The 17,789-nt window shown below is 44.8% G+C and overlaps 1 protein-coding gene across 1 annotated transcript in view; it reads left to right on the plus strand.

The window, feature by feature from the left end:
- The window catches only part of CHRNA4 (cholinergic receptor nicotinic alpha 4 subunit), a 42,351-nt gene extending 25,942 nt beyond the window's left edge, over positions 1–16,409 (plus strand). Inside the window, exons 6-7 of the mRNA XM_065691275.1 lie at positions 8,569–9,949; positions 15,903–16,409. Of these exons, the coding sequence (XP_065547347.1) occupies positions 8,569–9,949; positions 15,903–16,028 (1,507 nt within the window). The 3' untranslated portion in view covers positions 16,029–16,409. The remainder of the gene's footprint in view (positions 1–8,568; positions 9,950–15,902) is intronic.
- Positions 16,410–17,789: the final 1,380 nt, after the last annotated feature.

A 17,789-nucleotide genomic window follows, 5' to 3' on the forward strand; every position in this document is an offset into this window, starting at 1 on the left:
TTATTTTGTTCTCTGTGGTTGAATTCTCATAACGCGTGCCCCAGATGTGCCTTAAAGGACATGACTAACATTCAGCACAAGGGCTTTGTTCTCTTAATTATCCTTTCTCTGGACAGTGAGTTTTGTGAAGGGATGCCAGGTATTGTTCTCTCTTCACATGTCAGATACACAATTAAGCTGGATTCGAGCTTTCAGTCCTCTTTAATTTCATTTCACCAAGGAGCTCTCCCTTAATTCGTCACCATCAGCTGGAAAAGCCAGTTAATGAGCATGGGTTTAAATACTGAGAATATGCTGGACCATGTCAGACTTGTGTATCTACAAGTACAAGTTTCAGGTCAGCCCAATACCACTCCAGAATTAGTCTTCAGCAGATATTTGCTCCTGATTCCGAATAATTGAAATCTGTCTCTTGTATGGAGCATTCCTAAGGAACAAGGGGTTGTTTTCTTGCTTTCCTTTGGAGCCTGTTGATATTCTTAGAAAGGCTGTCCTCATGCCAAGACTGTTTTCTCCCCTGCTTATCATACCAGAGCTCTGCAGTCTCATAGGATGTAGCACATCCCAGTCCCCCTCCCCAGCATAGGCTCCAGAGAAAACCCTTGCTGCCAGCATCAAACAAAACCATCTTTGTATGTAGTTAACACTCAGAGAAAACTCTCACAGCAGAAGCCAGGCTCATTTTTAATACATCGTTGCCTGGTTCTAGTTTGATAGGAATTTGCTTTTGGTTTGAAAAGAAATATATATAGCTGAAGGAGGAATCTGTCCAGGGGAGTATGAGCTTTGGAGACCATGGAAAACATTATCTTTCCCATTAGCTTGTCTCTGATCCTCAGAGGTGTGGAGTGATTGCAAACCTCTTGGAAATCACTGAATCCTCACACAGCACCTTTCAGAGATTAGACCAGTGGAAATGACTAATTCATAGGCACTTGGACCTTGTTGAACTGCAGGGACACACTCCGAGCATAAATATTGTATTACAAGTGCCTCACATTGCAGCCAAGAAAGGTGTTCACAGCTTCCACTGCATCTGCTCCCTTGGCTCATTGTGCTCACCCCAGTTGATAAGCATGGTGCACGCACTATAGAAGGCCTCAGTATCCTTTGTCCTCAGGACATTTTGGGACTTTATGCTGAAAGCAGCCCCAGAAGGTCAATGGGCATCGAGACCACAGAGTTGGGTAGCCTTTGGCTTCTGCTTCTTCCATGCTCTGCCCCTCTGCTGTCCTAGTTCACTGCTGCTGTCAGTGGTTACAGCAGGGACTCCAGGGAGCATCTGCTGGCCACAGCAGCTCTTCCAGAATGTCATCCTTATCCTCTTCTTGGGTAGGAGTCTTTCAGCCTTGCCTGTATTACTGCTTGACTCAGTCCGACTTGCAGGAGGGTATGACAGATAGTGGGTCTAACTGTACTAGTGACCCACTACCATGCAGGGAGATGCAGTCCCCACCTCCCTAAATCCAAGCTACTCCTCCCTCTTTATCCATACTTACCATTAATAATCATGCATTCCTCTGTTGGTTGTCATGAGTCTATCATGCATTTTTAATTGGTTGCTTTATCCATCAATTAAACATGGATGTAGGCGCCAACCATTAGCCAGTCACTAATGGTTTTCCATTAATTCGATACTTCTTTACAGCTATATTTGCCCATGCTCTTTCATATAGCCCTATGTAAACTGCTTTCTGCCCTGTTACATACTTCTCTCTTCTACCTAACTTCCTAGCAAATACATCTGAAGGCTCTTCTGCATGGCAGCTCATCAACTGAATAACCAGCCAGTGTCTCTCCTTGTGGACATCTCAGCTAGAAATGTTTCACAAAGAAAGGCTTTGCAAAGACAGCGACTAGTCATGGGTGATGCTAACAAGGATTCTGTCTCATATTTTATATATATACACTATTATTTATATATATATTATTTAGAGGGAACTTAAAGTAGGTACTCGGAACTCTGGGTCCCTAAGACCAAGAGAATGTGTGCAGAGAACTTGGTGGAAGAAGCAGAGCTGCCATACTGGCTTTTCACACCATTTAGGCTTTTTAACATGAGCAGTTTATTGCTTGTCACATGCTCTGGCACAAGTACGGTGTCTCTGTTTGGGATGGTATCCTCTGGAAAAGAGACTCTCTGGGCAGGAGATTATACAGATGACTCTTCTGTTTTCATCTTGGGGTATATATAGAAATAGTGAAATTTAAATTGATCTGAGATTTACATCTTTAAGGAAACCTAACCCCTTGCTGTGAGGCTATTCTTGTATCTAAGCTTATTATTGTCAAAACCTTCCATTTATCCACTCTAGAGGCCCAAATTAGATCAGTAAACTCAGCTGGTTTGGCCTGGAGAGTGTATGTAGTTGTCAACATTCATAAGGAATCTAAACCCAAATTAATATCCTACAGGGAAATTAATATGCTGTTGAATTTTCAGGCTCGATGAGATAAGTTCCAAGACTCTGTAAATAGTTTCTCCTTGATGTGACAAAACGCATATAGCAGAGAAATACAAGTTCATAGTGAAGCGACAGAGCCTTTTCTTTGCCAAGAAGGCTGGGTGTTCCTTATCTGAGGCTGTAGAGGCTCTTCAGATACCACCAAATCATTTATACATGAATTATCTAATCCTCTGCATTCACTTATTTTGCTATTCATGAATGGACTTTGAGCACATTTTCGTTTTTCTTTGTATATTTAAAATAAAAAATAATATGCACATATATATAGTCTATTGAGGAAATAAGCCTTTGGGGCTATATTTGAGTTTTTTCTGCTTCTCCACCACTGTGTTGAGCCATTTGGACCAGGTATAAGATAGAAACTCCAGAGGAGAAAACCCTGAAACCTCAGCTTTGCAGCCAGGTGTTCCAATAGCTAAAGACTGCCCAAAGGAATGCAGGACCATGTCCTTGAGCCTGATGGATGGGCAGGGAATGTGAAATGTGAGCTTCACTGGTTGGTTTTCAACAGGATATTCATGATAGCATCACAGCATTTGTCTTCTCAAGCTTGACGATTGTAAAACCTGAGAAGAAAACCTACTGGGGACATTCAGACTTCAACATCTATGTTTTTCTCAGTATTCTCTGATGTTAGCTGCTCCCTGCTTTAGATCCCATGGTCACAAAACCAACCCCAACCAAGAATAAAAGACAAGGTCATACATGAATGGAATTCAAATACGAATGTCTGCAGTTAGGAGTAGGAAATATCTTGAGGAGCTCACCCTGTGCTGATATGGGCACAAAGAATTACTGGTCTGGGTTAGAAGATCATCGCTTGATGAGAAAGTTCTTTTGAACTACACTAGAGCGACTCGCTCTTTTGAGCTATATACTATGATGTTTGTAACCAGTGAGTTTTATGGAGTAACGATATTTTCCTGACTCATCCCAAAGCTCTTTGCAGGAGAAATACCAAAAGATGCCCCAGTCTCACCTTTCAAATATTGGACTCATTCTTGACATTTTTCTATGTGTGTATGTGTGTGCTTGCTCAGGCCTTGTCATTTTGCACCAGATTGTGTTTAGAATAGTCTCATAATCATTACTTCACACTTAAGCCTTCCCGATTCCTCTGGGTGTTTAAATGACTGTTTCTGGAGAGGAATTTTAACTCTAGATCACTTTGAGGTTTGCTGCCAAGCTCTATCTAGTAATACAGGTCTTGGTAGGAAGAAATCTGTAAGAGAGATCTCTCGCATGGGCTGTTGCTGTGTTAGCATCCAAGGACTTCTGCTGTTATGCTAAGGAACAAAGCTAGCGTTTTGCCTCCCCAGTGCTCATGAGGATGCTTGGCAAAGGGAAGAATTGAATTAGAAGCCTTGTGCTTGTTTCTTCTGTCTAGCACATTTCTGAGACAGATGCTTTTTTTACTGTGTAACAACCGAAATATCAGTTACCACTGAGTTCTTAACATCTGAAGCAAGCAAAAGCCGGGCTGTGACCTATAGAGGCACACATCAGTACACAGACACCTCCATCTGTCTACCCAAGGTGTTTTGTACCCAAGTTGCCAAGACCTTGATGATGTTTAAAACCCAAGTGGACAAGGTCCTCATCCTCTTGTAGCTGACCCTGTTCTGAGCAGGGACTTTGGAGCAGACAGTCTCCATATCTGTGCATTTACAGTTATCATTTCAGTAACACAAAACAATGGTTAAACATTCTCTGGTTTGCTTTTGGAGAGTACTTTAATCTGACCATTATAGGAGCATCTCTTTAATGTGTACCGTAAGGGTGCAGGGTGCATTCTTAAAAGGGGTCTTGAAACTGCAGTTTTTCTTGGTTCCTTATCTTTGATGAAAAATACTTTAAATGAGGACATTCTAGTGATATCCATATATGCATAGAGCTAATTTGCAGGCTTTTAAAGCTCTCTTTGGGTTGAAATCGTATCATCAGAAATGAAAATAAATGCGTGTCTCATTTACATGCATGCTGAAAACATTTAATTTTGTGGGATGATCTATCTCCCAACTGCAGGGAAAATAGGCACTGGAAAAGGAGAAAAGAAAGTCTCTCATCAGCAGATGGGATGCAGGTTGGTGGCTGCCAGTAAAACAATGCGTTTGGAACCGCATAAACTCAGAAGGTTTTAGAAGAGCAGCTGTTATTCTCAAAGTGAGAAATCAAAAGATGCAGAACAACAGCAGTGTGAAAAAATAAGTGACTGTCTTCTCTCTGTATTGGTGTGCTCTGTTGTGTTTGACATGAAGACGTAAAAGCTCCATTACTGACACATTTCAGAGCTGTGAGGTCAGGGTAATCAGGAGAGTCCGACTATCTTCATTCTCAGCTTCTTCTTGGTATGTTTATACCTTGCACTTGCTCCTTCCAAATGGTTTCTCATGACAACTGTCACAACACAGTGATCTAGATTCAATGAGGTGAAAATGTGTTACCGCTGTAAAGGAATGACTGCAGATATTTGCCAGCCCTTTACATCAGATCTCCCACCTTCCTGGCTAAAGGAATAGTCTCCTTATGCAGTCAGGGCTGTCTGCACATGGGTTTTTTCCTACAGCAAAGTAAACAGGGTTTCTCCAATCTCCTACCCGCAGACTTCCATTGCAGGGGGTTGTTTCACCTTCATCCATTGGGGAAAGGCTTTGGAAGACTGTCAACAGGCAGGTGAACTTATTTGCTCCTTTTATCGTGTCAAGAGGAGCAGAATTAAAGCCTTACCTGTGATTAAAGCATCTCCCTAGGTTCATCAGCAGAATGCCAGCTTCCAATCCAGCAAACATATGCTTGAAGGTCCAGTGTGGGTGGTAAGGTTTGAGAGGGAGGCAAAAATATATGTGTGAAAGAAGGGTTAAGATAACTATAAACACTACCTTTGCATGATATAACTGGCTTGGATACAGGCTATATACAGCAGCATGGCTAATTTAGCCTGCTTACTAATTGCTTAAATATCTCTACATTGAACTTCAATGAGAAGTTTAAACACGCTCCGTAAAGTCAAGCCAGGGATTGCTTCACAGCCCTGTTAGGTTGGTAAGGGGAAAGCAGGAGTGTTTTATGGCTCCTCAGAGTCATTGTCTGACTCTCAGAGACAAGGAGCTCTTCTGCTGCTGGTTTCATTCCTGCCATGGCACTGCAGGCAGTATCCAGCTTGGAAGGCAGTACCAATGTTATTTGTAATAAGGTGTGAGCTGGAGGACCCAGGATGAGGCTGGGTTTGTTGGGCAAGCAATTAAAAACTATCATTTTCCTCATTAAATCAGCAGATCATTTATGGAAATAGTTGGAACACTGCTTCTACACACACAGAGCATCCCACTGGCTCCATCTATGCTTGCAGGAGAGAGGTGTGTGGCTGGTCTTGAAGAGCCTGAGAAGCTGCCAGAGAAGATATTATGGGGAATGAAGCACCATCCATGAACTATTATTGTTCCTGGATGAATTTTAACCAGAGTTTCATGCCTTTTTCCAACAGTTTCAAAAGGAAAACCACACACCTCTGCTGTTTACCCTGCACCACCTAAGAAGGGAAATTATGGGATGCTCATTATTAGTGGGATGCTCATTATCCCTTTTCTGAAACAGGAGTCTAATTCTAAGCATATTGCTCTGTTACTAAACAATTTAATCATGGCTCAGGTATGGCATCAAAGGTAGAACTGGATTCCAGATTCCTATTGAGATGTAGAAAGAAATCCACCAAGAACAGCAAACACGGGATGGTCACTTGCTGTGCATGTTTCGTGTCTCAAACTGGCTTTACAGTGCAGGCAAAACCTAGGAGAAAAGGAAGGCTGGTTTTTATCCAAAGCAAGTGGTCCCTGAGTGTAAATTAGATTTAAGACAGAGGTAAGAGCAGAGTTGGGTCGATGGTGGTATGAGCATTGCTTGGTTTTATTTGCATCAAACACAGAGGTGGTTTTGCCTTCGTCCCTTTGAGGGAGCAGGCTGGGTTTGTTCATATTTTTAGCTTTCTTGTCTAAAACCAAAAAAGACATTTGAAAGCTTTAGAAAAAGTCCAGTTCAGAGGCCAAAAAGCCCCAGGTCCTTTTGTGTTCTTTTATTTTTCCAAAATCTGCCACAAAGAACAAAGAATTCCATTATAGAAATAAAGGAGAGTTTAGGAAAAACCTGGTTTTCAGCTGTATCATTGTTCTGAGTTTATTTAATGAGCATTACTACACCAGTCTCACTGGAAGCCAGTGTGGTCATGGACTAACAAGGATGCTTCACTGGGCAAGAAGAAATGTCAGAAAGGCTTTTTTCCCCCTCCCTTTTGCATATGAATTAATGGAGGGTCACCAGGGAGGCTCCTTTGCCTTCTGCAGCTTGAGGGACCCCACCAGATCATCTCCATGCTGGTGGCAAGGAAGACGAAGGTGTGACCCCCATGCACCCTGTCACTGTGCGGCTGCTGTCAGGGCACATCTGAGCACTGAAGCAGCAAAGCAGGACCAAGGGAGTTTGCTGACTGCTGGGAGAGTGGCTGCAGGCTGATGGGCTCCAGCCGGGAGGGCTGGGCACAGCAGAGCGCTTTCTATCTATATCAGCCTGAATAATTCATCTCAAGTTTTGAGCAGAAGCTTTCCTTCCCCTGCTCAGCTTCCCCTTTGTTTAGCAGCGTTGCTGTTTGTGACTCGGCATCACACAACAGGCTGCTTCCTCCATATCCCCAAGCTCTGCTTGAATGAGTGTGTAAGATGGTCCCAATTCCCTCCCTGCTTTTTGGATGCTCTTTCCTCTATTCCCATAGCTAAACTTGAGGGCATTGCTTTACAAACAGATTCCACTTGCTTTTTTTTGTGGGGTGGGATTTCAACCTTTCAGATATTTGCTCATGAGGACAAAAATTGCTGCTTTATCCGCACCTCACTCACATTTTAAGTCTCCTTGAACCCGGGTGTTTGATACAGGCTGTGACTGTCCAAGGTTTCAGCATCCTCTTTCTGCAAGTAGAAATCAAGGGAGGACAAGTGGCAGGTTCAACGTGGAATGTGCAGTTGCAGAGATGGGTGTGAGGAAGGAGCAGAGCTGTGGCTGGTGATGCTGAGGCAGGTGGAAGACAAAGCTGCCTTGTGCACTTGCCTTGTCTCTCCATTTCTCTTTGGAGCATATGAGCTCCTATTCACCTTGTAGCCGTAGCCGTGAATACCAGGGTAATAGTGCACGGCTACAGGCTCTTATGGTGAATCACAAAGTACATGCCATCTGAAGTGACGTCATGGCTACAAGTCCCAACAGAGATCCCAGTGCCCGGTTCCATTGATCACATTGACCGATCCCATTGACCAGTTCCATTGACCGATTCCATCAAGTGCACTTGCCTCTCCTGTTGCCTTTCTTGATCTCCTTCACTTACAGCCCAATCCCCACGATGAGCTGTCAGCAGCCAGTGTCTTGTGTGTATGGCACCGTGGTGTGGGAAATCAGTGCACTGATCAGCTGAGAAAAGCAGGTTCAAACAGACAAACAAAGATGTTTATGCATTAGCTTTCCCACTGCCTGGAAAATGGCTTTCTGATATAAAATCCTGGGTTGTTATCCATTTATCTTATACCAGCACACAGACCCCACCTGAGAGTCGCTGTAAGAAGACACCATAAAAGGCAGCTCTCGTCCTGCCTGGGAAATCAAGAGATTAACTTTCATTATTCCCATTAATAGGATGCTCTTGCTGTTTTCCATGTAAGACACTGGATGATTACCCAACACTGTTTCATTTAGAGCAGCTGTCACAATTAATCCTGTAGAGCCCGCAGCCACACCACCCGATAGTGGTTTCTCCCATCTCTCCAAAGCAAACTCAACCCTTTTCAGGGCATTTATGGAACACCTTTGAGGAAAACTTGTGTACATTCACCTCAAAGACCTGACTTCCTCAATGTGAGAGCTGACATTTGCATGCAATGGCATAAGCCAGCAGAGTTCAAAACCCACTGGATGGAGTAGATGGATCCAGTGTTGGTACATGACGTGACTGCCGTATCCCTCAGGTGCCCCAAGTGTGCATAAAGAAATACCCCATTTCTTTAACAGAGTTGAGTTGCCCAAGAGAAGCTTTAGTCTTTTTTTATCTTCTATCTCTCCACAGTGCTGATGGTGACTTTGCAGTTACCCACCTGACCAAGGCCCACCTCTTCTATGACGGGAGAATTAAGTGGATGCCTCCTGCTATCTATAAGAGCTCCTGCAGCATCGATGTTACCTTCTTCCCCTTTGACCAGCAAAACTGCACGATGAAGTTTGGCTCCTGGACCTATGACAAAGCCAAGATAGACTTGGTGAGCATGCACAGTCATGTGGACCAGCTGGACTACTGGGAGAGCGGGGAATGGGTCATCATCAATGCTGTGGGCAATTACAATAGCAAGAAATATGAATGCTGCACAGAGATCTACCCTGACATAACTTACTCCTTCATTATCCGGAGGCTGCCACTGTTCTACACAATCAATCTGATCATCCCCTGCCTGCTGATCTCCTGCCTGACTGTCCTGGTCTTCTACCTGCCATCTGAGTGTGGAGAGAAGATAACCTTATGCATCTCTGTGCTGCTGTCCCTCACTGTGTTCCTGCTGCTCATCACAGAGATCATCCCATCTACCTCCTTGGTCATCCCCCTGATTGGAGAGTATCTTCTCTTCACCATGATATTTGTTACCTTGTCTATCATCATCACTGTCTTTGTGCTCAACGTGCACCATCGCTCCCCACGCACCCACACGATGCCTGACTGGGTGAGGAGGATCTTCCTTGACATAGTCCCACGCCTCCTCTTCATGAAGCGTCCATCCACAGTGAAAGACAATTGCAAGAAGCTCATTGAATCCATGCACAGAATAACCAACACACCAAGGCTTTGGTCAGAGGTCGACGTGGAACCCAACTTCACTACCTCATCTTCCCCCAGCCCTCAGAGTAATGAGCCATCACCCACCTCTTCCTTCTGTGCTCACTTCGAGGAGCCAGCCAAGCCTCAGCCTATGTGCAAGTCCCCTTCTGGGCAGTACTCTGTGCTGCACCCAGAGCCCGTACAGATGACCTGCTCCTCCCCACAACCCCCCTGCCATCCTTTGAGTGACACCCAGACCACGTCCGTCTTGAAAGGCAGATCACTGAGTGTTCAGCAGATGTACAGCCCCAATAAGGCAGAGGAAGGGAGCATCCGCTGTAGGTCCCGGAGCATCCAGTATTGCTACCTGCAAGAGGACTCTTCCCAGACCAATGGCCAATCCACTGCATCTCCGGCATCCCAACGGTGCCACCTAAATGAAGAGAAGCCCCATCACAAGCCCCCTCAGTGCAAGTGTAAATGCAAAAAGAGCGAGGCTGCTGGTACATCAGCTCAAGGAGGCAAGACTCACAGCGCCAAAGAGCAGCACCTCTTGTTGATGTCCCCAGCCCTGAAGCTGGCAGTGGAAGGGGTTCACTACATTGCAGACCACCTGCGAGCAGAAGATGCGGATTTCTCAGTGAGTATGATTAAATATGGTTAGATATAAGGGAGATGTTCTTCTCTGTGAGCATGGTGAGGCACTGGGTCAGGTTGCTCCATCCCTGGCAGTGTTCAAGGCCAGGTTGGATAGGGCTTGGAGCAATCTGGTCTAGTAGAAGTCATCCCTGCCCATGGCAGGGGGTTGGAACTGGGTGATCTTTAGGGCCTTTCCAACCCAAACCATTCTATGATTCTAAGCTAACTTAGCCTGTTTTCCTTGGGTAAGTCAAAAATTACCTGCTAAGGAAGCCCCACCAAACCTGGGGCTCTACAAAGAGTATGCTTCCTGATGCAGGCTCAGCCATACCTGATATTGCGGCTCTTGAACACACTGGACACCATAAGCACAGCTGGAGAGTTTGTCCTTGGGGTCTTGGCAAGCACATGGGGCAGGAGGATTGCAGACCATGCTCAAGGCTGCTCTAGAACAGTAGGGTTTTCCAGCAGAAAATAGGAGTGAAGTGGTTGGTTGGTAGGAAGGAAGCAGCTATGATTGTGAACAAGACCTAAAAAGCAGGCATCTGGGGTGGGAATGCAGCAGATTTACTCTTTACAGAGAAGCCTGTGGCAGATGGGGAGTTCACACTCTGTTTTTCATTAAGCATTGACTCTGGTTACTGAGCCTAGGGAAGCAAATGCCCAGAATAGGATGTGGGAAGCGCGTAGTAGCACGGGGACATTGCAGGGTATGTTTAGCTCTGTGTGATGCCATTCCTCATTAGTGGACTTCCGTTGGAGCAGCTGGCTCTGTGTGGGAAGGTGGGTGGACAGACAAATATCACACTTACTCGGGGGGGGTGGTGGGGAGGGTAAATATGGCTACAAACAGAGAAGGGAAATAGAGGCTGAAAGGGTTTCTTTTCACGGAGATGGTGATGCACGTACAAATACCGCATCGTTTCACACCTCCCCTGCAATACTATGGATATAGTGTGCTAGCTAATGATGGCCATACAGAAGGAAGCCTCAAAATAACCTGAAGTTTGTGTTCTTACCAAAGAAAAGCCTAATGCAGCTTTTCCTAGAGGGATCTATCAGCAAAAGGTACTTTTTCAGCTGTGCTTAGTTTGATTTTTCTCAAGGTTCAGAGTCGGTGCAAGTCACAGAGCTTTTATGCAAGGCTTCCTGGGCATGAAGAGTGTCTTTCTATTTGCATTTTTCACAGCACTGAGCACTTAGCAGCAGCAACAAAAGGTTGAGTGCTACTGTCCATTTATATACTCTTTGGTATATAGTTGGAGAGGCCTCTGTCCTTTAATGTATTTCACTTCACAACATCCCTTTGAGGAAGTAACTGGTTCTTCCTCATGTTGAGGAGGGACAGCCAAAATAACAGAGATCAGGTGGCCTGTTCAAGGTCATAGCACAAATCTATGGCAGGATGGGCTGGGAATCCACATCTTCATTAGCTGCTAGCCTAGCATTCTGTGCTAAAGCACTTCACAAGCACGTTAGGACTGCAGGAATTAAACTCTACTCTCTCCTGCTAGCAATAATCACAAACCCACGGAAGTCAGTTGATTTTTACTCACTTATTTCCCCATGGTGCAAATGGAAGAGTATTATACCAATAATACTTCCCATTTCAACTGATTCTCTTTAAGCAAAGCTTGTTGATATCATCAAGAGTCATCGGATATCTTGGGGTCTTTCCTTTCAATCCATGATTGCAATTTTCTTTAAGATGAAAGCAGTCTTCAGAAGCCACGAATTTTCTTCTTGTACCTTCCATTACTCTTGCCTCTTGAAACGAAGCCATTATCCTGAAGAGAAAGCTATTTACAGCACTGAACATCAAAAGCAGAAGAAAAGGAGCTGTTTTGAGAGCTCTGACCAGCCTCTTACTCTTGCCAGCCCAGCCTGCAAGCAAAGGCTGGGCTGGCAAAGGCACCAGGAAAGCATCCAGCAGTGAGCAGAGAGGGTCACCCCGGTGCACCAGGCTCCTCAGGGAGAGCCTGCAAACCTGCGCACAGTTTTCTGCTCTCTCACAGCAGTTGTAGTAGGCACAGTGGGCACAAGCTGGGTTTTCAGGCTTGGGACCCCACTCTGAGGCGATGCTATTTTCTTTTCCCAGATCCAAGTGGGAAAGGGCATTTTTTTCAGCAGGTGGAAATGACAAAGAAGCAGGAAACACAATGATCTGGAATTTAAATTTACTGCAAGGAGCATAACAGAGCTAATAAAAAGAGAATTTATTGGGGAAAGTATAAACCAGCACTCAGAAATGTGCTTTCATCTGAAAATCAAATTGTGGCATTTCTTCATGGAAGCCTTCAACAAAGCTATCAGCAGGCACCTCTGATGCAGCTGCAGCCCTGAGACACAGCTCGCTGTCTCTTGGGTAATGTTTCCAGAGCCATGCACCTTCCCCGAATGACAAGAGAGCTTCTTTTGAAGTTCCATTGCCACAGGGGCAGTGCTTCTAAATTAAAAGTAAATAGTTCATTTAATGAAGTGCTTCAGCAAAGGGAAACTGGGCAATGCAAGAGGCAGTTGTTTGTTACAAAGAGAGATCTGCAAACAAATGCCGGCACAATGGTACACAGGGGAAAAGGCAAGACCAGATTGTCCCAGCAAATGATAGAAATGCCATTAGGAATTAATTACAGACTGAGAAGCAAAACAAGTTACATGTCTCACATGAGCCAGAATAACCAAACACCAACAGCACCGTCTGGAAGGCTTGCCTTGTCCTCATGCCTGTGCGCATCTCTGGACTAATAAGAAGGCTTGGAGGATAGCTTAAAAATAACATGGGAGAGAATATAGCTGAGGGGGAGGAAATATGGGATAATCTCACTGGTTTATTTTTAACAAAGCACAATAAAACCCCTTGGGACTGCTCTAATCTGTGTTATAGACTCTGGGTCCTGGGGATCGGATGTCACCTCAACCCTCCGCTCAAATGAAGGGGCAGGATGCTCTGTTCCCACTGCTCAGCCCTGCAAGGAGCTGGACCAGATTCCTTCACTTTTGGAGAGTTCAGGGTTGGGGAATCAGCTGGTTCCTGCCCCTGATCCTTTCCCAAATATAGTTTTGAGTGAGCTTCTTATAAACTAATCAAAATCCAGCTCAGGAGTTGGGGTGGCAGATGTTGACGGCTGCATGGATGCTGGCAGAGAGCCCCTGTGGATCGTGCTCCACGTGAGGTGCTGGACCACAGGGAAATGCTGTCAGGAAGCAAAACACACCACAGAAATCCAGATAACGCTCCTTTTCTCCTCCTCTTTGGTATTTTTTTTCATTGTCTCTCCATAATTTCCAATTTCACCCTCCTGTGCTCTCGGTCTGAAGCTGGATATTGATTTCGCGAACATCTGATGCACTCCTAAATGTCATTTCCATGATGGGCTGGGTATTTCTGCATACACCATTACTTGTGAAAGCAAATTTCTGTTGGACTTTTCAAGCTGTTCCTCTTCTCTCATTCCCCACTTCCTTTTCTCAAAGAGAAGCTCATCTAGTTTTGTTGCTTTGCCTGATTTAGCACTTATTTTTACTAGCACAAATACTCAGGAAAGCTTATTTTGCCAGAATGGGACACTATTTACTCAGTACAGTTTCCCAGTTGGACATGAGATGGCAAATTTCTGATGTTCTTTACACACTGGTTGCATCATGAGATACTAATTCCGTAAACACAACCACCCAGAGCTTGCTTAGCTGCCCTTCTCATGTGGCATTTTAAACATCAGAGACTCCCTCCAGCTTTCAGCAAGTGATGAATAGATCAGAAAACACAAACAGCAAAGGGGAATTATGCAGTGAAACCTTCTCCTTGAGATGAGAGAATTCCTTTTGATTTCAAGGGTGATTATTTCTTTTACTCACTCTATTATAGATGGATGTGCTGTACAATCATTAAACAACATGGTTTTCACCAAGAAGATAACAGGCTTCAAGATGAAGCTCTATTTGTTTACTGCTGTTTATTGAACAGCAAAGACCTGCTTAACTTGGTGCTGGTTTTCAAGGGAATAAAATGATCCATTGCTTGTATTTAACTGATTCTTACACTTCTGGAAACATTTAAGTATTCCTGAAATTTAAGATGCTTTGTTCAGAGAACAAATTAGGGGGAAACATGATAAGTTCTCCACTGTGTGCCTCATTTCCCCATTTACAAAGCTGCTTACCGAGCCAAGGAGCTGGAGCAATCCCAGATGATTTAAAGGCTCAACCAAGCAGTCCACATGGCAAGTAATGAGAGGTGTAGTTAAAGAGCTCATTCTGCTGGCCTTGCTTCAGTTGTGCATTGTCTGCACTGAGGCACAGAGTGATGACAAGCACTTTGCAAATACATTGGAAGGTTCATGGTCAGTTTATGAAGGGTTCAGGACACCAAACTGAGGTAAATGCACTTCCCTTACCTGCAAGGAATGATTTTCTTCGCTTCATAAAATGCCACAACATTGGTCCTGGAAGCCAGGGTTGTATATTCTCTGCCTCTGACACATTGTGGTTTCTCTATACAAGATATAAGACAACATTTAGTGGTGCATCCGTGACTGACAAAGAGAAGGCTCAGGTGAGTTTCCAGAGTTGCTGTGTTGTGCTCAGAGCTTGTTTGTTTGGTGCTTGACAGATCATAGCATTTTAGGACCTGAAGTTGCCACTATACCTGTGAAAACATCATCAGCTGCTAATGCCTATTTCACTGGTATCTGGGTTGCTTCCTTTACCCAATTGGATTTTAAGCATGATCAGCACTTAGGAATCATAGAATGGGTAGGGTTGGAAAGGACCTTAAAATCATCTAGTTCCAACACTACATCCTTCAAAAAAAACCCCCCAAAATCAAACCACGTCTTCCACAAATCGTGTATTATCTCATACTTACTGCTCTGGGCTACTCCCTTATTATTATCTCTGAAACAAACCTGTTATCTATGGATGAAAAAGCCCATACCATTATTATTGTAACCTGCTTCCACTCGTGCTGCAGCTCTGGGGAGGGGGAAGCCACTGTTTGCTCATGGTCACTGGCCAGTAGGTGCAATAGAGCAGCCCCAGCCTTGGCTTTGCTGTCTTCTGCTTACACCACACTCCTCACTTGCTGCAATCACAGCCACCAAAGAAGTTGGAGCTAGCTCCTGCTGAGATATCTTCCCAAAAGAACCAGGCAGTGTGCCGAAATCCAGCCCTCAGGTCTATTAATCGCCAAGTGATCCATTGTAGGAAACTATAATGGGTACAGCCATATCAAAAACCCCTTTGCCATCTGATCCGTCCTCGTCCTGGGAAAGAAATGAATAACAGCAATGTAATGAAAGAGGTTTTCATATGTATGTGGTTTCTTGCTTGATGAGATAACCATTTACAGTTCTTGCCTGATGGTATCAATAAACGCTAGACCTCCCCAGAGGGGAATTGCTGGAAAATCCTCCCACCGCAAGACAAAAGTGGCTAAAAAGCAGGGCGAGGATGACCTCTTCCTTTATTTGCTGGTTCTTTTTCACTGCTTACACACCCAGAGCTGTAAATCCCTTCGCAGAAAGGGTTTGGCTCCGTTAATCTGTAAGCAAATCTATTTAGGAGCATGGGGAAATGTAGTGATTCCTTTCCCCCTCACCCCACCTTCCCCAGCTTGAATCTCAGCCTCATTTACACACCCAGTTACAGCTGCTGCTCATGGAAAATGGGATAGTGAGTGTGGAGAGAGGATTGATTATCCACGGGCGTATGACATCCCTGGGGAGCTGTGAGCAGGGTTTGCAGTTGCACATGCACACCCACACAGCCTGGGAATCTGTCTCCCACATCAGTGATTGATGGAATCAATCTTTGCCATCACATAGGAGTACTAAATGTGAGACCTTCCCCCCTATTTCTGGACTCGAAATGAAAATATCCTATTTAGGAATAAAATCCTGAAAGGCTTTAATCTCTAATCAATGCTAATAATTAACCCTTAATCTCTGTATTCCCAGGTGAAGGAAGACTGGAAGTACGTTGCAATGGTCATTGACAGGATCTTCCTTTGGATGTTCATCATCGTGTGTTTGCTGGGAACTGTTGGTCTCTTTCTCCCACCATGGCTGGCAGGAATGATCTAAATACAACCCCAGAACGAAGAAAGTGTATCCCATTCTATGGATTTTAGTTACCTGGAAGGAGAGGAGCAGAGAAATGGAGGCAGCCCTTTGAATAATTCACTGTGTGTCCACGCCTGAGTTGCTCCAGAGCTCTCTGGGAGTACTTCCCGAGGTCACATCGTTTTGCCAAGCCATTTTCATCTCCTCCATCTAATTTAGGGGAAAAATTCCTATTAAAGTCTGTACATAGCATGGTGGCATTTATTGGCATATACTCAGCAATGTAAGAACACGAGCTTGCTCCCTAAAGCAGCACATCAAGAGGCTTCGCATCGACAAACCAGCCCTTGGCAAATTAGCTCCAGTCATCTTCAGAGGTCTCGGTGTGCCCTGCCCTGTAATTCTGCCCTGTGAAGCTGAAGTGGTTCAGGACCGTGTGTCCCTGTATGAGTCATTTTATAAATAAAGTTCCAGGTTTGGGATACCTGTGCAGGATGTGGTCTGTGGTCAGCTGGGAAAGATGGACAGATTGGAAAGGCTGAAAGAATTGCTAGAGGCAGTTCAGCCCCATTGGGACCAACAGTGATGGTTAGCACAGCAGTTGCAGGCTTTATATTGACAGATTTTACCTTGGCCAATGCCCTGCAGAAGCCGTGGGGCTGTAGCTGTGTGAGAATGGTGCAAATGAAAGGAGGGTTTGGAGTTAAGATTCGCACCATGTTGGGAGCACATTAATGTTAGGAAATTTCCTGCATCCAAGTTATGGCTGCTGTAAAATAGCAGAGAGTCACCCTGAGCTGTAAAACCCTTGCTGTAGGTGGGGAATGGACTTAGACATGGTAAAGCCACAACAAAACTCCTAGCTGGTGCGTTAGCATAAGAAGGAAATGTGCTATTATATGGGGAAACCTGAACAGGACACACAGCCACACTTGGGAATTCATAATGTCCCTCTGCAGAAATTACAGGTATTATGGCCCTAAATTTGGTCAGTTGTTTCAGCTGCTCTTCCCACCTCTATCCAAACTAAATTAACCCTTTTGCACATCTTATCCTTGCTTTGGGACCTGCAGCAAAAAGGCAGGGACAGAGGGAGGGGAGGATACTGGAGCCCTGTCCTACTTTGGGGAGACACCAGTGCATGATGGCAAAGCTGAGCCAGATGTGTGGGGAAAAGGCTGGAGGACAAAGGGTGATCATGGCCTTCATCCACCTTCTGTTTGTTCTCTGATTGCATTTAGAATCGCAGGAGAGTGACCACACTGAAACAGACCTGAAGTCCCCTCAGCTCAGCATCCTTTCTGTTTGATATTTACAAACCCACTGCTCCCATCCTCATTGCTGGATGCCAAGCTGGAACAGCACAGCAGCACCCAGTCCAGCATCTCCCTGCTTACTTTGGAGATCTCACAGGCAAAAGAGGTCAAAACATTTGACCACACTGTGCAAGCAAAGGTAGATATAGATATATAAATATAAATACACATATAAAGCCTATATACATGCAGTTTCCCCTGGGAGCTGCCTTGATTGCATGCCTCAAACCCAGGGCTGAGAGCTGAGGGGCTTTAGGCTTCACCCAGCATCCTCTCCACAGGAGGCCTGCACAGGCTCATAACAGTAATGCTGGAACAAAACCAATATGGTTTAAAGGGTCTTCTTTGAAATACAAGTTACTGCGCTCAGTCTGAACAGTACAAAATCAATGCAACCATCAGCCTGGCTAGCCTAAGCAGTACAACTGACCTCTGTGTTCCCGGACTCAGCCAAATGCTTGGAATC

This window comes from Lathamus discolor, chromosome 11, assembly GCF_037157495.1.
Source record: "Lathamus discolor isolate bLatDis1 chromosome 11, bLatDis1.hap1, whole genome shotgun sequence".
NCBI classification, from domain to species: domain Eukaryota; kingdom Metazoa; phylum Chordata; class Aves; order Psittaciformes; family Psittacidae; genus Lathamus; species Lathamus discolor.